The sequence below is a fragment of the Nicotiana sylvestris genome, chromosome 12 (assembly GCF_000393655.2).
Source record: "Nicotiana sylvestris chromosome 12, ASM39365v2, whole genome shotgun sequence".
In the NCBI taxonomy this organism is placed as follows: Eukaryota; Viridiplantae; Streptophyta; class Magnoliopsida; order Solanales; family Solanaceae; genus Nicotiana; species Nicotiana sylvestris.
The window spans coordinates 69273289-69295423 of NC_091068.1; the positions used below are offsets into that span (position 1 = coordinate 69273289).

At 37.6% G+C, this 22135-nt stretch overlaps 2 protein-coding genes across 2 annotated transcripts; one reads left to right on the plus strand and one right to left on the minus strand.

The window, feature by feature from the left end:
- Positions 1 to 2814: 2814 nt before the first annotated feature.
- On the plus strand, positions 2815 to 8216 carry LOC104234460 (65-kDa microtubule-associated protein 8). The gene is made up of 11 exons (XM_009788024.2): positions 2815 to 3172; positions 3253 to 3456; positions 4321 to 4578; positions 4707 to 4919; positions 5247 to 5402; positions 5484 to 5643; positions 5729 to 5880; positions 5965 to 6052; positions 6303 to 6376; positions 7338 to 7412; positions 7636 to 8216. Exons 1-11 carry the CDS (start codon positions 3089 to 3091, stop codon positions 7957 to 7959), a joined length of 1788 nt encoding a protein of 595 aa, XP_009786326.1. The 5' UTR covers positions 2815 to 3088; the 3' UTR covers positions 7960 to 8216.
- A 680-nt stretch (positions 8217 to 8896) lies between these two features.
- Positions 8897 to 9611, minus strand: LOC104234461 (uncharacterized). The gene has a single exon (XM_009788025.2). It carries the CDS (start codon positions 9582 to 9584, stop codon positions 9168 to 9170), a length of 417 nt encoding a protein of 138 aa, XP_009786327.1. The 5' UTR covers positions 9585 to 9611; the 3' UTR covers positions 8897 to 9167.
- Between the last annotated feature and the right edge of the window lie 12524 nt (positions 9612 to 22135).

The following is a 22135-nucleotide window of genomic DNA, read 5'->3' on the forward strand; positions in this document are numbered from 1 at the left end:
ACGAATCATACACCAAAACACATGAATTTCAAAGTAAAATTCAAGAACTTCTAGAATTGCAACCAAACGTCTGAATCCTATCAAACCTACTCCAAATAGTATCAAATTTTGCATGCAAGTTCTAAATAGCATAACGAACCTATTATAAGTCCCAAAACCAAATTTCGAACCCGATAGCCAAAAGTCAACCTACGATCAAACTTCTAAGCCTTAAATTACCAATTTTCGGTAAAACAACACAAATCAACTTACGGACTTCCAAATTCGATTCCGGACAGACGCCCAAGTTCAAAATCACAATATGAAATTATCAGAGCCATTAAAACACCTTTCCAGGGTCGTTTTCACAAAAGTCAAACATTTGTCAACATAATCAAGTTAGGTTTCTAAGCCCAGAGCCAAAAGGTCCAATTCAACCCGAAGTACTCTCGGAACGAAACTAATCAACCCTGTAAGTCATATAACCATAAACATACATGTGTGAAGCATCAAAAGGGAAAACGGGGTGCAAATACACAAAATAAATGGTCGGGTCGGTACAGATACTCATTTAAAATTAATTTGTATATAATTAGTAAATTGCATATGATCATATAATTAAGTTAAAACTTGATTAGATAGGATAAATAAGTTTTATATGTAGTATAGATAGGTAACATATGCCTGATCCAAAGATGGTAACAAAATAACAAAGTTTATTTTTCGGCCCACAAATCCAAAATCTAGATAATCTCAAAAGTGCCTTAATACCAAGTTACACAATGTTGAAAGTTATTATAGAGTAGCTGCACATGTTCCTTAAAAAGACGGTTCTAACCATATGATGATTTGACAATTGTTGAGTCCTTGTATGGAAAAATTGTAACTTCAGAGCATTTTATATGATGAGGTCACAAATTGTCAAGCACTTTAGATCCAAAGAAAAAATTTCGACGCCAAATCCAGATTCATCAAATTTCAAAGTGAATACGCAACACCGAGTTACAAATAAAAAAAAAGTATAAGTTGAAAGATGCCTCATACCAAGGGTGTGCTGGTAAGAAGAAAAATGTTATTCAATTTTTAATGTTTGATTGGCTTAAATGTTTTAAAAAATAATTTTTCTCGTGAAATTATTTTCCTCCAATTGAAGAAAAATACTTTCTCTGTCAAGAGAAGGGAAAACATTTTCCAAAACTTTTTCAACCTTCCCCATCCTATTCCCCATCCCGCCAAATATTTTCCAAAACTCTTTTCCAACCTTCCTCTCATTCCTCATCCCCACTAACCTCCACACCACCACTCCACCCTATCTCACCTCCGCCCCTACTCCCACCTTAACCCCACTCTAAATAGAAATATTATTAAGAGTACTTTCTTTTCATTTTGTAGATAAAGTACTCTTTTTTTCATTTCAACAAAATAAGTATTTTTTTTCGTGATGTAAAAAAGTATTTTATTTTATTTCATAAAAAATATACTTTCTGTTCATAATGTAAAAAAAAAGTATTTTCTTTTATTTTTATTTTCTTTTTATGACGTAGAAAAGTTATTTTCTTTGATTTCAACAAAATGAGCACTTTCTTTTCATGTTGTAGAAACAGATTTGTTTTTCAACTAAAAAAGAGTATTTTCTTTTTAATTATGGAGCACAAATTTCAACATTATTTTTGCATGAAAAAGTAAAGCAGCACATTAGTTCCTTTAGGTTTTTATGAACTATAAAAAAAATTAAATTCTTGAAGAAAATATAATCTTAAAAACGTTAGATATATGGGGGGAGGGGGGAGAAGCACAGGAAACATGGGGATTTGGAGAAAAAAAGACGAGAAAAGTAGTATAAAAATTATTTTCCCAAAATCTATTTTCTACTCTCTTGATAAAAAATATTTTTCATCGTACCAAACACCCTAAGTCTATTTAAAGTTCCCAAAATCTTCATTGAGGTGGTCCTAATAGGACTATAGTATTAGTACCTACTGCTTGATAGTGGAAAGGTGGACAAGATGGAAAGTCATGCTAAGAGATGTGACATGTTCAATCTTGGCATAATGATTTCCAAATTTGCTTAAACCTAATCAACATTCTTTGCAAGTGTCATTATTATTCAATGATCTAAAAGTTTGAAAATAGTAAGACCCCCAGAATATTACAACAAAATCTACAATGAAACAACATAATGGTAATAGGAAAAATTAGCACTCTATCAATCACAAAGTGCGAAGCCTGAAGAGAAAAAAATAAGTCAAGACTTCAATTACGATCAGTTTTTAAACCAATGAATAGGTTAACAAAAGGCATGAAAAACCTCAAGTATAACATACTCAGTGTAGTTCCACATGGGGTCTGGCGAGGGTATTGTGTATATAAACTTTACCCCTACCTTGTAAAAGTAGAGAGCATGTTTCAAATAGACCCTCAAATGAAAAACCTTAATTAGGATACCTAAATTAACCATGCTCCAAAACAGAGATATGTGGTAACTGTTCTAGTGAGAGGTAATAGGTATTAACCGATAACTGTTTTAGTGAGAGGTAATAGGTATCTACCGTTAACTATTCTGGTGATAGGTAATAGGTATATAATGAAATAGTCAAGTGCACACGAGGTTTAATACTACCGGTGGAAGAAAAAAAAAACAGTATATTAGCCATGTTCCAACACAGACGAATATGCTGAAGCACTGCATAAAGTACATTACAGCTTCTTTTGGATAAAGATTGCTTAGAAATGAAGTTTGGATAAAGCTTCAAGTAGGAATAACAATGGGGTAATCTAAGCTCTCTACATCTGAATAAGAAACTATATCTGACAGATAACGACACGATGCATATTGTTTTCTTAAAGTTCAAAAAGAAATTAACAATAAAGAATAACTTTCAGAATCAAAAGCCATTGGGAACCCTTGAATCCAAAGCTTCACCATCACCTAACCTGACCAACCTTGTCTTTTAAGCAACAATATAATTTCATACTCAAAGATCCCACTTCATCATTCCTCATATAATGTATTCTAAAGGACATCAAAATTCAAATTGATTACCAGAGAAAGACTCTTCTCAGGAGCCCCCGGCTTGTGCTCCCTCCGGTCAGAAGCTAGTCTTCTCATATGGGGTCTGTTCAAGTGCCACTTGGTATAAGAAGTTCAGCATTGCTCGAGACATCATGCGGATATTTGCTGCAAGAATTACAGGCAAGTTCTCTGTTTATAGTGTGCAAATGATGTTACTTAAGTGCATTTTTGGACTAAAGGAATTTTTGTTTGTAAAATAGATGATATGGGATGAAGTGGGAGAAGATCAGTTTGAGAGGGAAAAGGTTTTAGTGGACATTGAACAGGAGTGTCTGGAAGTTTACAGAAGGAAGGTTGACAATGCAAACATCTCCAGAGCTCGACTTCATCAAGAATTGGCAGATTCAGAGGCTGAGTTCACCCATCTCCTTTTATTACTCGACGAAAGATCACTCCCCGGAAGGGTAACTTTCTCAATTCCCTTATCCAGTATGCTAACCACATTTTCTCTACTAGAAAGCTATAACACCAAGGAAATGATGCTTAGAGGGATCACCTCCACATGCATGAAAACATATAGCAGGGAAATGAATATTTATATAAATATCATCAGCAAATTGAAGCAGTGAAATATACTTAAAGACCGCGCTATATATTCCTTGCTACGAATATTTGAGTTTTCCACAGATAGAAGTGCGTCTATATCAGTCAGCTTGGGCCTCGTGATTCTTTCCACTACCCACTGCTGATAACATGTCTGCATTTTCTTGTCAAATTAAAGTTAATGTGAGTTTTCGGTGATTGTGCTAAACCCACCTATGCAAATTCATATGCTAGTTGATACGGAATCAAGAATGCCATCAGACTAAATCATACAAAAAAGTGAAAATGAAGGAAAGATGTACAGCCAAAGGAATGAATGAAAATGTGTATGAGCTGATCATGACCAATGAACTATAAATCCACACACTTTAACTTGCTTCTAGTGGCTTAATGGACATCAGTTCCTAAAGTATCTGAAATATTGACAAAAACTCAGGGTGAAAGGTTAACCAGTCTAAAAACCAACATCAATGCACAACTGATCACCTTCGACTTCCTTCCCTAACCAGGCGCGCGCACACTCATGTACAGAGTATTACTATCTCTAAGCATCCTGACATGACTTGACGACTATGACTGGATGTTAATTAGATCAATGATCTGAGAGGATACACATATATTGTTGGATTTTCTTTTTTGATAATTCATGCACGCCATCGGATATTTTGCATAAGAAATACTCAATGATTTAACCTAAATAATGAGGAGTAAATTTGTGCCGGCAGCCAGAAAAGATGGCTGGAACACTAAAGGAACAACTAGAGTCAATTGCACCTGCTCTGAGAGAGATGCGAATCAGAAAAGAAGAAAGGGTGAAACAATTCAGAGCTGTTCAAGGACAAATACAGAAGATTTCTGCTGAAATAGCAGGCCAATCAGAGTACAATGATTCATTATCAAATGTTTTACCAAATGGGAATGATCTATCACTAAAGAAACTAGAAGAGTTCCAGAACGAGCTTCAGCGGCTTCAAAATGAGAAGGTATTATTGAGATACTTAACTTTTGTCCTGGTACTAGCTAAGATGCCCATCAAATGAAAGGTTATGAACTTTTTGTTTCCCCCTCCATCTTTTTTTCTCTGTTTAACACTCTGTCCTTGACATCAAAGATTGAGAGGCTTCAAAAGGTTGAAAACTACACTAGCATGATCCGGAGCTTAGCAGCAACGCTGGGAACAGATTCTTCTTTGATCATTACAAAGGTTCATCCAAGCCTGAACGAATTATCTGGACTATCAAAAAACATTAGTGACAGTATATTGGAAAAACTTGACAGCACAGTTCAGTCACTAGAAGCAGATAAAAGAATACGGCTTGAAAAGGTAATTCCATCAACTCTGCACATTCCTTAGCTAAAACAAGCAGGCTTTTATCCTAAACATGTAGTTAACAACTCATGACAAATGCAGAAACTTTGAACAACTCATGGATAAAATTTATGAACAAACATGTATTTGCCAAAAAAAAACAAATATATTTTGGCAAAATGTATGGCCAAACGGGTCCTTAAGCAAATTGTAAGTGAAACATAATTCAAGTGGGTCAAACTCGGTGTTTTTCTTTTTTTTTAAATGGTATAGGTATAAGGATCAATACAAATCAATAGATCAGCAGAATTGCTGTCCTCACTGTGCAGTATTTAATTGTAGCTTCAACAACTAGGGAAAGCGTTGACAAACTTGTGGAATCTCATGGACACACCCCAGAAAGACCGTGTGATGTTCTCTAATGTCACTGCTTTGATATCATTGTCATCAGAAGATATCTCCATTCCTGGAAGCCTTACTCTGGATATAATCCAGCAGGTCAGTGTCTTTATAACTATAGATTATTTATTCTCCAGTACTACAAGGTAAGAGATTTGAAGTTGTTTCAAAATTTCCTAGGCTGGCACAGAAGTCAGGAGACTGGATCAGCTAAAAGCAAGCAAGATGAAAGAGCTTTTCCTCAGAAAACAAATAGAGCTTGAGGAGATCTGCAAGCGATCCCACATGGAAATTCCCACACGGCCAGAGATGGAAAATATAATTAAACTAATGAACTCTGGTTGGTCTAATTTAAGTGTTCCATTATTCAATTATTAAAGTGATATACTGTTTTAGAAATTGAAACTGACCAAAACCTCCAAAAGGGGAGATTGACCATGCTGATCTCCTCGCGAGCATGGATAAACAGATATCACAAGCACAAGAAGAAGCATCTAGCAGGAAGGCTATAATGGAGAAGGTAGAAAAATGGATATTAGCTCGTGATGAGGAACGATGGTTGGAAGAGTATAGCAGGGTCAGTTGCTTTCCCTATGAGATTGAGTAGCATATTCACTTTTCTTCATCAACTTTTTTTCATTTTAGACATGCATATCTTTAGGACGACAACCGGTATTCTGTAAGTAGAGGTGCTCACAAGAATTTGAGAAGAGCAGAACGAGCCAGAGTCATGGTTAACAAAATACCAGGTATCAAAATATTTTCTTCCAATGGCTTACAATCATCAAAATCAGCTAGTAATTGGCAGCCATAAAGCCTTTACAGTGGCTTAAGCAACTAGCTGTTGAATTAAAAGAAGACTAGATCAATTAACAAGGCTGTGCTTCTACAAGTTAGTCAGATCCATTATGTAATCGAGTAAACAAGCTGGAAATTTGATTAGAGTCTTCATCTAGGACTTGTTCATTTCATTGCCTTCTTCTTTTTTTAAATATGCAGCTTTGGTGGATATGCTGATAGCAAAGACTAAAAGCTGGGAGGAAGAAAGAAAGAAACCTTTTGTATATGATGAGGTAAGAACTTAGTAACGCATCACCAAGTAAAATACTTGTATTAGTTAGCACAAAGAATTACTCAAAGTTCCATACAAAGTATATGAGCTCATGTCTATCGTTTGAAGTTAAGAGAAGCTCACTTGGATTGATCCATGGATATATATGTGTGTGGGTGGGTGGGTGGGTGGGTGGTTTTGTGTGTGTGTGTGTGCATAGGTTTATGTAGAGACCAAGAACGGCCAATAAAAATTATTTCCCCCTTTAATATTCTCTAGTTGTGAAAATACTCAATATGAAGCATTGAAAAATGTAATAGAAATGGAATCAAACCTTAGCATCTTAATGAACTAGCAATTGGCGACATTAACCATGTTGGGGTTCAAAAGAAATACAAAATAATTTGATCAGAAACTAGTGATGCAATGAAAAATATTGCAGAATTTAGTCGAATGTATTTTCAGAGAAGGGTGAAATAAAAAGATAATATTACAAACTGCACCTATGTCAAGCCCTGCATTGGATTCCAGTGCTCCATTTCATAAGAGAAAATGATATCTAAAGCAGAGGCTGCACCGAAATCTTGATTGACAGGTAAAATTGATAAACATGCACAGTATCTAAGGACATGTTCATCATGAGAACCCAACATCAACTATGACTCGGATACTACAAGGAAGGACAATAGGCCCTCAATTTGGTGTTGCAACCAGAAACGTAGAGAAGGAAGAGGATTCTTGTTCCTAACATTAATTATCTAGACAAAGATTAGCTACTGCTAGAGTTAAAGTGACCTGGCTGTATTCTAATATTGCCAGGATAGCTGAATGCAATAGAATTGCACTCTGAGAAAGCAACGAAATGAATTGTTGATCTGTAAAAAAACTACAGTTGTGCAGTATACCTATTGGCACTCCGCCAATATATTGATTCAGTCATCGTCCCTATTCATCTCTTACATACCAGAAGTTCCTGACCCCAGGTACCACTACTTGCAATGCTGGAGGAGTACAATTTTCAAAGGAAAGAAAGAGATGAAGAGAAACAAAGACAACGGGTAAGCACCACGACGCATATAAAAAGTTTCCTTTGTTATTTAAAGTTTCACTTTTCTCTGCCTCTATGTACATTATTCAACTTCCAATTTCTTCAACAACAACAAAAGTCTCGATTCCACACTATTGGGGAATTTCCAACCTATACTAACATTCACATAAAAAAAATAGTGAATACCTCAACTTAATCATTACCTCCTTTTACAAGTAATGTTGCTCTTGCAGGAAAAGAAGAAAGCGCCGAATCAGGTGTCAGTTGGACAAGAAAATCTCTTTGTTCTGAGGCCAAGCACCAGCAGCAAGCGTATTTCTGGTGGAAGCATAAATGGAGGCTTCAACAAGGCTACACCTTTGAATAGAAAGTTTTCTTTGGGTATACAACAGCTGGGATCAACGACCATTAACACACCACAACAAAGCATTTATCTGCTAAAGGAAGCAAAGAAAGAACACCATAGAAAGATCCTTACCCATAGTCGCTTTGCTTTTCATCCAGGAGATGATTCAGCTTCGGTAGTCTCATCATTTTCAGGCCCCTTTTCACCTTAGCTTCTGTGTATGGTTAATAATTTTGAATTTATTTGAGTTCACTAACCTGATCAATCTAATAAGTAATTCCTTAGTAGGGAGGCAAATTCATGCAAAGGGGTAATTTACATTGTCAAGGCTTTCTGCAATTTATTAAAAAGGACACTAATAGACAGCTGGGAAAGTTTGTTGCGGAGTATCTGAAAAAAAACCCATATAGAGTGTCTTGTCCCCTTGTTACAAGCATCAATACATTCACTCCCTCTTTTGTGCTCTAAGGCTACTTTGTTGACCGGTTTTTATAAATGTATACACACACACACACACATAAAAGCGCATAAAGATGATCTTACACAATACACATCATGCAAGGGGGATGCTGCAGTTTGGTTTGGTCACCCATGGGATCTTTTTGGAAAGATCACAAAAGCCTGAATCTTATAATCAGCAGCATAAGTTTAATGAACAACCTGCATTCTTTTGGAGATCTTATTTGAACATGTAAGAGCATAATAAGGTAAAACCTTCATCGGTTAATGATTGACGAAGTGGAGTCCACGTGAACTATTCATGAAATTTACAACATTTTCACCGGTATTAGGAAGGCTTAATTAAGGCAAACAACTGTTCTATGCAAATGGATTAAACTGTCACCAAGTTTAGTATTCATTCATCAAATCAGTAAGCCACTAATGCAATGGTGGCTATAGGCTTTCTTTTACAGTCTGATAGGTAGAGCAAGCCATGGTCAAGTGCAAGATAGGGGGAAAAAACACAACTAAGGTGAAACAGATTTGGCAGAATTGAGTCAAAATATCTGGGGGAGGCATTGTTGAATGAATTGACGGGATACATAAACATCTTAAAGTTCTGGCATGAACCTACATTATACAAGGATTTAACACTACTTAACAAATCTCAGAAATAATAACCTGTGGATGACTCGTGTATGGATTATGAATCAATGAAGGTGCACTATAATGATAAAATCAAATCAAAACATATATGCAATGCCTTCTGTCCTCGCCATGTCAATTCTATTCATACATAGCTCACACCCAAGGTTACAAATTAGTACCAATAGATACAGCAATACTCCTCAATAACAAATGTCTGGAAATCATAGATCCTCCCTGGCAACACATAATCATAATAATTAGTCCAGGAAAATAAAAACTTCTTTTCAAATTATAATCATAAGCTCTACTCGGAGATGTGAACAGCGAGTTTTAGGTGGACTTCTGAAAGAATGCCTCGATTCGTCGTGTTCCAGAAGGAAGCGGCTTCTCTGTTGATAATCGAGGACGATTTTGAACCTTAGGAGAAGGATCAGACGGCTGTGAAGGCACGGGAAGCGAGTCGAGAAGGAAATCGTTCGTAGGTTGATGCCTTTTCACAGCAACTCTTAAATGCTCGAGCTTTATGGTTTTTCTCTTCTTTTCTAAGGCGACTTGCGCTGACTTTTCCGTTAGGACTTCGAGGAAAAGCTCGGTGGAGCTAGCGATTAGATGTAGGGCTTCTGAGTTCACCTTGTTGATGTCCTGATCCAGTTTCATGATTTTCTTCACTCGGCCTAACGGGATCTGGAGTTGGTGGACTTCTCCGCCGGCTGCGGTGGAATTCTTTCCTTCATCTTCTCCGGCCATTGAGCACTCTGATTGTCGAAGAGGACTAAACTACAAAATTGGTATTTAGGGCTTCTGGGTTTGGCGGGAATTAGTTTTGGCTTTCGCGCCAAAAGGTCGGTTTCTCACTTTGGTGTTTGGAAAATTCAGTAAATTCCATTTTGGTTCCCTAATGTTCTGAGTTTTACTTTTGTTGCCTTAAATTTTTTTTATTTTTTATTTTTTTAGTAATTAAGGGCTTAAATTTTTATTTATCTCAAGTTTGCATTCTTGTTAATGTTTCAGAGTAGGGTGTTCAAGATAAAAATGGAATCTGTCACTCGAAATCACAAAGCTATGTTATCGACTTCCGATTAGCGGTGTTCAAATCGAACCGGAAAATTGTACTAAATTAAAAAGTCAAACCAAATCGATTAAAATATCAGATTATGTTTGGTTTTATTTGGTTTCGTATTGAATAAAAAATCTGAACCAAACCGACATATAAATATATAATTTTTATATATACTTTTAACACTTTATATACAAAAATATTAAAAATATATAGAAATAGTTGGGATCTTCTCATGGGATGTAATAATTAATAGAACTATGAAGTGCATTCATTTTTATTTACTTCAAATAATGGGTTGTAATATTTTCTTATCAAGTGTTATTGAAATGCGTCAATCATCTCTTTGTTCTTTCATATTCATATGTCAAAATTTCTTATATTTTTTTCGAATTTGAAGTGATATTTCTATAATTTAAACTTAAATGGAGTAGAACATATCACTATTAAGGTATCATATTATTTTTATGTTTAATTATAAAATTCGGTTAATCTTGAAAGCGTACATTAATAAAAAATCATTGTTAGACGAGCAATAGCTTGTTTGGATGAGTGTTACCTATTGTATTGTATTGTGTTGTCACATTAAATACAATATTTATTTTGATTGTACTTAAATTTATTGTATCGTATGTTATGTAACGATGAAATGTGTCACTTTATGGAATGACCGATTAAGTGTGGCCGCGTCGTTACCTTACTTTTCCCTCATCTTGCCCTTTTTATTATTAAATAATCTTATTTTATCATTTACCCTATCTTTTCATATAATATTCTACCTCGTACCTTACTTTTTCTTTATAATATTTCAAGTTTATTCTTCATGTTGTTCGTGCATGACATCATGAAACGACTGCAAACAATACAATCTATTCAAACATTGTGCACATCAAAATGATACAATATAGTATAATACAATACTATACGATACATTATGAAACGATACATTACAACCATCTAAACAAGTTGTAACCGTAAGTAAATAACTATCATGTGTTACTAATAAATTCTCCCATAGAAGATTTTAATAGATCATATGTTTGTCAATTTTTTCGATTTTTAGTAAACATATATTCACTTATCAAAACTTTATCTATTAATTTAACAAAGTAAGGCTGAAATAATATTCATGTAACAATATCAGGATTAAAATCGCGGTACAACTAACTTATCCCGTGATTATAGTGTTATTTTTGTATCACCTTTGGTTGTAGTGGAAAATAATTTTATCCCACCTTTGGTTGGATAAAATTACGGCACAACTAATCATGTGATTAGTTATCTCGAAATTGTAGTGTTATTGTTATCCCTATAGGAGGATGGGATAACAATTCATGATAATTAGTTTCGGGATAATTAATCTTGAGATAACTTGTAGTGGAATAATTTTGTCCCGCCTTTGGTTGGGATAAAATCGCGGTACAATAAATCCCGAGATTAGTTATTGTGGGATTGTAGTATTATTTTTATCCCTATAGGAGGATGTGATGACCGATAGGTCATTTTGAGTTTTAGCCTTTATTTTAGTGTTTCGAGACCTCGATTAGCTCCGCTTAGCATTCCCCAATTTGCGTGCGCAATCCTGTGACGCCCCGCAATATTACGTCGATATGACGTCCCACAGTATTATATTACGATGATGTTACGCTTCGCAGTATTAAATTACGACGATGTTGCACCCTTTAGTATTGTACGTTGAATTTGTCGTAAGGTAATTGACATTAGTCCAAGGAAAAAGATTATTTGGAGATGGATTATATTATTTTAAACAAATGATGAGTAAATTCGTGATGGTGAGAGGGGAAGCAAGTCAAAGAAAATGAATTTTTCGTCCAAGTTTGGCATATTGGGATAAAATACGGGTCGAGCATTAATACCGGCTATTTATAGACTAGTGCCATATAAGGTACTATATGACCATGGTAGTAAGGTGTACAATGTACGTTAAAAGCGAGTAGTATTTTAAGTAAGTTGAGATAATTCTTAATTATACGGGTAATTAATTAATTACCGGATAACATGACATTAACTATTTAATTGGGAATATATTGGATAAGCGTTAAATAGCATGATGTGGCACCCACCCAATTCTAATTAATGACTCATTAGTTATTACTATAAGGTGTCACATTTGAAGGAATCTTGGGTCTTAGTCACTATGTAAATGGGGCCACAAAACTTAATTGTGAAAGGCTTTAATATGTCTTCAAAGAAGACACTTACGGATGGGGAAAATTTAAAACATAATTCTTTGGATTCTTTCACAAAGTGAGATAAAGTAAAGTTAGTTTTCTTCTTCAAGTTCATGCAAGGACATGTATATACATGTCACGTAAGTTCTTCAGTAAAAATAAAATTTATACGATACTACGTAATATTATAGCAACGGGATTTTGCGATTCTAAAAAAGTATGGTGTAATCCTTCGCAAGAATGTCATATAAATTTTTCTCTACTCCGATCTCGCCGTTACGTGATTTGTTGCAATTGACGTATATTAGAGGGATTGTCAAGAGAATCGGCTCAGGTATATTAAGAAGCCCTTCTTTATTTTGGCATGATCCATACGATACGAACGAAACGAGCAAATACACAATTTCCATAAATGGCTCTATTCATAGAAATATTAGAGATGCTTATATTCTTGATTCCCCATGTGTCATATTATTCTATCATCTGTTCATGTGTCTCAGAAAATACGTAATGATAAAGTTTAATTTAAGGTATTATTTAAAGGCAAAATGATCTTATGACACTCCGAAAGATTTTATTGACGTACTTCTCATGCATTGCATTCATGTACATTTAACCATAACCAGATGACGTTATATACGCGTATATATGTATATTATATGTATATGGAATATGGAAAAAAGGTTATGACGTTAGATATGCACCACCACCTAATCAGCTGATATACGTTGATGATTTGCCTACATTGGTGGAGATGATATGATGGAATGCCCTCAGAGGCTTGATGATGTTATGAACGCATATACTCATGCATGGTATGACATTTATACGCATATGCACGATATTATAATATTAAATAATTCACATAGTTATTCAAATATACATGTTAAATCTTTTACTCCATGTTTCTCTCATGTCTACTAGTTACTGATTTTCATTCCTTACATACTCAGTACATTATTTGTACTTGTCACGACCCAAATTCCACTAAGGGTCGTGATGGCGTCGGACACTGCTGTCAGGCAAGCCAACCAAAATACTTAATTAAATTCTCGTTTTGATAATTTTGAAAACTATGATTTTCCTTCAATTTCACTAGTAAAAGATAATCATTTCAAATCAAATATGAATGTTAAGAAGTTAATACAAGATACCTCATAATCATCCCAGAACCCAGTGTCACAAGTGCATGAGCATTTACTAGGGAATGAAATAAAATACAGTAACTGTCCGGAATACAAGGTGGACAGAAATGAAAAACACCGTAAAATACTCTGAAGGGGACTCTGATGGCTGCAGATCGTCTCGATAAATGCAGCTCACCTAAGTTTTTGTATCAACCATGTCGCTATGCCACTAGCCACATATGAACCTGTGAAAAAAATGCACAGCAAGTGTAGTATGAGTACGAAAACAACGTGTACCCAATGAGTATCCCGTCTAATCTTGAAGAAGTAGAGACGAGAGGTCGACTTCGACACTTACTAGTGGTCCAATGATAATATGGTAAAAGTGTGAGGAATTTATGGATTTCATAAAGCAGAATTTGACTCATAAAGCCGGAAAGCAGGTAAACAACTTCTCAAATAATAAAGGATTTCCAAGGATTCACTTTTTATTATCTTTATCAATTTATCTCTGGCCAGGAAAGGCAATTATCAACATTTAAAATTTTCAGGCAAGCAATACAAGCATGCACATATCATGCCGAGGTCGTACGACTCGATCCAACATAAATGTAAAATGTGCACTGCCGAGGGTCGAACGACGCGAACCATAGATGCATCTATTACCCCGCTCGCGAATCATACATGCGACGCGGTCAAATTTAAATAAACAATCGTCCTGCTCGCGAATCATACATGTGACGCAGGTACACATAGAAATACATGCTCGAACAACCAATTAAGAATTTAGTGGGGAATGTTTATCCAAATAAAAGCCAATTCTCTTTTAGCGATTTAAGAAAAATGAAGTTTAATCCTTTTAGAAATTTATTTACCAATTCGATAGGATTTAAGAAATTCAACTGCCAATTCCAAGTATAGCATGCTTTTGGGTCCTAGGCTACCCGGACTTACACATAATAGTAGCTACGCACGGACTCTCGTCACATCGTGCGTATGTAGCCCCCACAAATAGGAGCACACAACCAATTATTTCACCTTTGGGGACAATTCCCTCTTACAAGGTTAGAAAGGAGACTCACCTCGCTCCGAAGCCTATATTCCGATTCAAGAACGCGCTCAAACCTCCAATTCGGAGCCGAACGATCCAAAACTATTCAATTAGGGTAAGAACTAATCAATACATGCTCAAAAATTCATATTCTAATTATTAAACCAATTTCCCAACCCTAAATGCAAGGTTCCTAATATTCATCCTCGGGCCCACGTGCCCGGATTCCGAAAATTTTGAAGAAAGTTGTTACCCATAACCTAAGGATCAAGAATATATGATTTTTACTCCATTCCCTGACAAATTTCGTGGTTAAATCTTGTTTTTACCAAATTCTAGGTTTTTCATCTACAACCCTTGATTTTTCCTAATTTTCACATGTTAATCTATCCATAATCCATGTATTTAACTCATGTTGTGTAGAAATTACTTACCTCTTTGATGATGATGGAACCCCTCCTCAAATGCCCTCAAAAATTACCTAAAACCAAGTGGGAAATGAGGAAAATAGGCTAAGTCTCGGAATAAAAAGCCATTGCACCAGACGCAGAAGTCGCATTTGCGACCGCCGGCTCGCAATTGCGTGGTCGCATTTGCGACAAAGGCACCTTAAATGCAAAGCCCAGCTTCCCCTTGCCATGGTCGCATTTGCGACAAAATTCCTCGCAAATGCAAAGAGGACAGCATCGCAAAAGCGATGGCCCCCTCGCAAATGCGATCTCCCCTCAGCAACCCCCAGGTTCGCAAATGCGAGCTCCCTCTCGCAAATGCGATGTCGCATTTGCGACCAAAACACCGCAAATGTGGTCATACCAGTACCAGCAGTCCCATTTCTTAGCAAATCCCAAATCTCACTCGAGCCCCCGGGGCTCCAAACCAAACACCCGCACAAGTCTAAAAACATAACACGGACTTGCTCGAAGCCTCAGATCACATCAAACAAAGCTAAAACCATGAATCACACTCCAATTCAAGCTTAATGGACTTTAAAATTTCAAACTTCTACTTTCAGTGTTTAAACCTATCAAATCACGTCCGGTTGACCTCAAATTTTGCACACAAGCCATATTCGACATTGCGGACCTGCTCCAACTTCTGGAATCGGAATCCGACCCTGATATCAAAAAATCAACTCTCGGTCAAATTTTCCAAAAACCTTAAAATTTCTATCTTTAGCCAAATGACTCCAAAATGACCTACGGACCTCCGAATTCACTTTCGATCGCGCTCCCAATACCAGAATCACCATACGGAGCTATTCCCAGACTCGGAATTCCAAATGGACATTAATAACACTGAAATGCACTTAAACCCAAACTTATGAGATTCTTCCAAAATGCTAACTCCCACAATAGGGGCCGAAACGTTCCCGGGTCTTCCAAAACCCAGTCCGAACATACGCCCAAGTCCGAAATCATCATACGAACCTGCTAGAACCTTGGAATCCCGATTCCGAGGTCGTTTACACAAAAATCTGACCTTAGTCAATTCTTTCAACTTAAAGCTTCTGAAATGAGAATTCTCTTTCCAAATCAACTCTGAACTTCCCGGAATTCAATTCTGACCGTGCACACAAGTCATAATACCTGAAATGAAGCTGCTCATGGCCTCAAATTACTGAACTACGCGCTAGAGCTCAAAACGACCGGTCGGATCATTACATTCTCTCCTACTTTAACATACGTTCGTCCTCGAACGTGTTGAGAAGTGTACCGGAGTGGTCCGAAATCACTGTTTAACACCTTGAGCACCTACACGTGCTACCACAGCTCAGTTGAGCACAACAATTCGATCAATCTTAAGATATTCTCTTTTACTCAAACAATTAAGCTTAGAACCCAATTCCAACACCCGAGATTCTCTGCCAGGCCTGCTTCCAATATATGAACACCGTGTCGATCACTACACGAGGTGCCAGAACATGACTGCATACCTTCGCCGAATTCTCACCATGCACCACATCATTCATAGGACCATAATAACATTCTCTGATCATAATGACCGACATTCCCCGAATCTGATGCTCACAATGCACCTCATAGTATACATAAGTCTTATTACAACTTCTTACAATACTGCCACGACGGAAGAGATGTGTAGAAATTCATAACCAGCTTCGAACCAACAATTCATTGGGTCCATACCCCTGACAAGAACCATCACCTCATTCTGAACCAACTAATGGTGTTTGCTCCTTAATATACTTCATATAATCAGATCACACTGATCCTAAATCCAATGACCTCGCCTCACCCAGTACGAACTGCTCAGGCAATAAGCCACCCCGGACATGATCAAAAGTCTCATATGATGCCACAATATGCCAATAGCTACTAATTCGAACGTGATACAAAAGGAAAACGAACTCTGAAAAGGAAATCCAATTACCCCGCCCGCGAATCATACAACGATGTGGTCAACATAATTAAACAAACACCTCGCTCACGAATCATACCTGCGATGCAGGCACACAACTAATATGAATTTTCCTTAGAAAAAGAGGAAACAAAACACATAAAAACAGATATAGGGAACTGTACTCAACATCACACTATTGCGGCGCACAACCCGATCCAAACAACATACCTATGGCGGTGTGCCACCCGATCCACACATAAAATTCACATAAGGAGATACACACCGAGCCAAATTGCTCATTACAACAAAATACCGAATGTCGGTCACAAGCACGCTAAGTGCATAATACCATCCCTGCGGAGTCATATAGCGTTATAAGCTACAAACTCAAGTACAACTGAGGTGCGATATACGATCTGAATCTCAAGAGCCATTCTACTCATATAACATCACCTCTACGCGGAACCTCAACACATACAAAATTCACCAAGCCATCTCACAACTCACACGATGCAATATATCATTACATGAAATAATTGACGATGAAATAACACCCCGACTACTCTTCCATAAGGAGCGCATTGCTGAAATGAACAAATCTGGCCTGATATAGAGCCCATATTCACATTTAAATCCATCCACATACCTCATGCTGATTCTGATCGCACTGAACTAGGCTACTAACCTTCCAAGTGTCCATAATAACCCCTCATTTTCTCATAACACACAAGAACAACCATCATAACCGGAGTAATCCTCCACAATCCACAACCAAATAAACCGAGTGCCCTCCAGGCATCAATTTTCAATTTAACGACATCACCACAATCTTCATACTCGGTTTAACTCTTCAATTAATCAAGTAACTACATTCCACACTTATATAACCCCTCAGTTGGGCACGCTCCCACAACCTTCCGTAACAGATAACATGTCTGTACATCCAAACCACCGGCCGCACTAACACTGAAAAGTGATTAAGAACCCTTAACCATGATGCAAAACCTTTTTCACAAAACACCGATATCAGGTGATGCTGAAGACAATGCCAACTTACTTTAACATCCAAACTCCTTTCCCGCTCATCCGAGCTCAAGACATCCTTGTCAACACCGAACTACAACCTTGATCCTCACTTCAAATTCCATGCCACTCACTGCACCCAACATGCCAATATACGATAGAACACGATTCTCATCATAACTCTGGAACCACTAATAGATTGACACTTCATCATATAAAGACTTTTCACTCAACTCACTTCAGGAGAACCATAACAACACACAGGTGAATTCTCATAGCCGTAGAATATGCAAATCTCTAAGTAGTGGTCTAAGCCACCATTGCCCTTCCAGGATCCGCCTACACATAACATGCCATAATAGTAGAATACCTCTGAATAACATCAATTACGGCGGCCGACAAGCCTCACACGTACCGTCACAAATCACTTGCATAACTTGATCACGCCGAAGAAACTGATCACTACCACCAATATGTCAATTCAACTATGGCTAACCAATCTATCTTCTTCCAATTTATCCTTGATTGCCTTAGAAATAATAATAACTCCATTCAACACATAACACACTCCATCTCGAGTGACCTTGAATCACTAGACCATGCTGTCTCAAATCCCACAAACCATTTTATACCTCCCTTGTGCGCATATTCGCATCCTCAACTGGTATGCCCATTATGATAATCCCTCTACGAATCCGAAGTCTTTTCTCATTTTTCCTCCCAAATGCTACACTGCAAGTCCAAACATCATAGAACATTCTGGGCCTCTTCTCATAAGCTACTACAAAAGCTTGATTCTTAACCGCACCTATAAGCTCAAGCTCATTAGGCCCCACACTTTACCCTTTGAATCCACTAGGATCGTTTTTGAGAGCCACCCGCTCTGACTTGTCCCCGAATATAATCACTCCATGAATCCTCTAGCACATGAATACCCTCTCGATAAAGCACCTGGCAGAATCACTTCCTTTGAAACCCGCATCTATACAAGGCATAAATCCTGAATCCTTCCCCAAGTCTGAACATGAGCCAATAAGGCCAACCATAGCACACCTTTAACAATTCCTTTGCTCAAATCACCTCTTATGTTACTCTCCCTTAGCTGAAATATCCCATCAATATGCTAATAACCGGAAATCTCATAAATAGATGACCATGCAATCCAACCGTAGGCGGTGGGACTCTCCCACTTAGCTTGAAGCCACTATTACACAACTTTGGAACCCCCCAAGATTCTTTCTCTCCCATTGACATGACTTTGCGCAATCAGACCGCCAAATTCCTTAAAATCCTTCCGTTAGCACTTCACAAACACTCTGAATCTCCATCGATAACCACATATTCGACCTCTTACCGGATGGCCAGTAAAATCCTTCGCAGAAGCTTTGCCAACCACCGCTGACCTGCTCACAGGGAATAACCCACATGTGGAAATCACTTTCCGACATCTTCCGATGTCGTTGCACGGGGTATAATCACTATGACATCAATAATCCCTCCTGAGCCCGGCTCCTTCACCAGCTGCACAAGTCCATTCGCTCCTCATGGACCTCAATTAAATGTGCGACCATATCCTACCATCCCAAGTCATGTTGTATCCCCCTTCATATCAAGCAACTCCCTTCCGTCATATCCAATCTTCCCCCGTGTAATAGCCAATACTTCAAATTACATCCGTAGACCCCAATCACCAATCACTAACATTCCCAAATCATTCCAAACTCTCCTTAAGGTGCGTAGTCATCCTACCACAAAACCCACAGCAACTCCGCCACTCTCCCACTTTGGCGGAATTCACTCCTTTAAATCAACTACTCGATCTTTGTTTCTTATACCTGACCTTCTAGAAATTTTAACCACCACCTGACACTCCCCGCATGTCCTTCCTCACCCTTTGTTGCTCAGTTGTTACCTTAAATAAAATCCATCTTCGTAGCACTTGAACCCATAAATCGCTACTAACTTTAAACCTTTTCGAAGATCATCTTTCTCGAGCCGTCAACATTAGAAATGTTGATTCAATCCTGAACCACCGCACCCCGCGATCTCTGACAGCTGATTCTCCAGTACTTTTGCACAACAACATGCCCCAAAGGCGAATCGTAGAAGATCATAACACCGGCAAACTTAACACATCCAATCGAGGAAGACAATACCACGTCGCAAATGAAAATTCCACCATGCTTGAAAACACCAGCCTCGTTACTCCATCAATCCAAACCTGAACATTCATCGGCCAATTGCTTTTTCCCCGTCGGAAATAAAATACCAAATCTCTGAATTATGCACTGAGTAGACCTCCATTCATGTCATTCACTACCCCAACATATAGGCAAGAACCTTACCAACACGTCCATACTGTACGATAACCGATCATGAGCAATCATAAAAATCTGCGCATAGACTCAAGGCTCTCAGGAATGTTGTTACTGAGCCGAAATGACAAGATATCCTTTCGCAAGGCAACGACAATAGCCCAATCAACTATGCAGGGAGAAACATCCCGCACCACATCAATAGTACCATTAAAATTATACAATTCTCGATTTATAATAAGCACTTTGTGTCACATAAGATTGAGTAGGAAGGAAACAAAGGCATAAGCCTTAAAGGAATCGAATTGCACGATGAGCAATCAAGAAAAGAAGTACTCCTAACAACCCTTTAGCCTCTCGAAGATAAATACAAATGTCTCCGTACCGATCCGCAAGACTCTACTAGACTCGCGGGACCTAAGGGAAGCTAGTGCTCTGATACCATGTTGTCACGATCCAAATTCTAATAAGGGTCGTGATGGCGCTGGACACCGCTGTCAGGCAAGCCAACCAAAATACTTAATTAAATTCTCGTTTTGATAATTTTGAAAACTATGATTTTCCTTCAATTTTACTAGTAAAAGATAATCATTTCAAATCAAATATGAATGTTAAGAAGTTAATACAAGATACCCTATAATCATCCTAGAACCCGGTGTCACAAGTGCATGAGCATTTACTAGAGAATGAAATAAAATACAGTAATTGTCCGGAATACAAGGTGGAAAGAAATGAAAAACACCATAAAATACTCTGAAGGGGACTCTGCTGGCTGCGGATCGTCTCGATAAATGCAACTCACCTAAGTCTCCGTATCAACCATGTCGCTATGCCACTAAGCCACTAGCCACATATGAACCTGTGCAACAAAAATGCACAACAAGTGTAGTATGAGTACGAAAATAACGTGTACCCAATGAGTATCCCGTCTAATCTAGAAGAAGTAGAGACGAGAGGTCGACTTCGAAATTTACTTGTGGTCCAATGATAATATGGTAAAAATGTAAGGAATTCATGGATTTCATAAAACAGAATTAAACTCATAAAGCCGGAAAGCAGGTAAACAACTCTCAAATAATAAAGGATTTCCAAAGATTCACTTTTCATTATCTTTATCAATTTATCTCTATCCAGGAAAGGCAATTATCAACATTTAAAATTCTCAGGCAAGCAATACAAGCATGCACATATCATGTCGAGGTCGTACAGTCTGATCCAACATAAATGTAAAATGTGCACTACCGAGGGTCGAACGGTGCGAACCATAGATGCATCTATTACCCCGCTCGCGAATCATACATGCGACGCAGGTACACATAGAAATACATGCTCGAACAACCAATTAAGAATTTATCGGGGAACATTTATCCAAATAAAAGCCAATTATCTTTTAGCGATTTAAGAAAAATGAAGTTTAATCCTTTTAGAAATTCATTTACCAATTCGATAGGATTTAAGCAATTCAACTGCCAACAAGATTACAGATATTCCAAGTATAGCATGCTTTTGGGTCCTAGGCTACCCGAACTTACACATAATAGTAGCTACGTACGGACTCTAGATCACCTCGTACGTACATAACCCCCACAAATAGGAGCACATAACCAATTATTTCATCTATGGGGACAATTCCCTCTTACAAGGTTAGAAAGGAGACTCACCTCACTCCAAAACCTATATTCCGATTCAAGAACGCGCTCAAACCTCCAATTCGGAGCCGAACGATCCAAAACTATTCAATTAGGGTAAGAACTAGTCAATACATACTCAAAAGTTCATATTCTAATTATTAAACCAATTTACCAACCCTAAATGCAAGGTTCCTAAAATTTATCCCCGGGCCCACGTTCCCAGATTCCGGAAATTTTGAAGAAAGTTGTTACCCATAGCCTAAGGATCAAGAATATATGATTTTTACTCCATTCCCTAACAAATTTCGTGGTAAAATCTTATTTTTACCAAATTCTAGGTTTTTTATCTACAACCCTTGATTTTCCCTAATTTTCACATGATAATCTACCCATAATCCATGTATTTAACTCATGTGTTGCAGAAATTACTTACCTTTTTGATGATGATGGAACCCCTCCTCAAATGCCCTCAAAAATCGCCTAAGACTAAGCGGGAAATGAGGGAAATGGGTTAAGTCTCGGAATAAAAAGCCATTGCACCAGA

Excerpts from the sequence above, each read along its gene's own strand:
- LOC104234460 (XM_009788024.2), top strand. The coding sequence starts at position 3,089 with ATGGGGTCTGTTCAAGTGCCACTTGGTATAAGAAGTTCAGCATTGCTC. Across the intron at positions 4,920-5,246 it reads AAAGAATACGGCTTGAAAAG|CTTCAACAACTAGGGAAAGC; the intron begins GTAATTCCATCA and ends ATTTAATTGTAG. Across the intron at positions 5,881-5,964 it reads GGTTGGAAGAGTATAGCAGG|GACGACAACCGGTATTCTGT; the intron begins GTCAGTTGCTTT and ends GCATATCTTTAG.
- LOC104234461 (XM_009788025.2), bottom strand. The coding sequence starts at position 9,584 with ATGGCCGGAGAAGATGAAGGAAAGAATTCCACCGCAGCCGGCGGAGAA.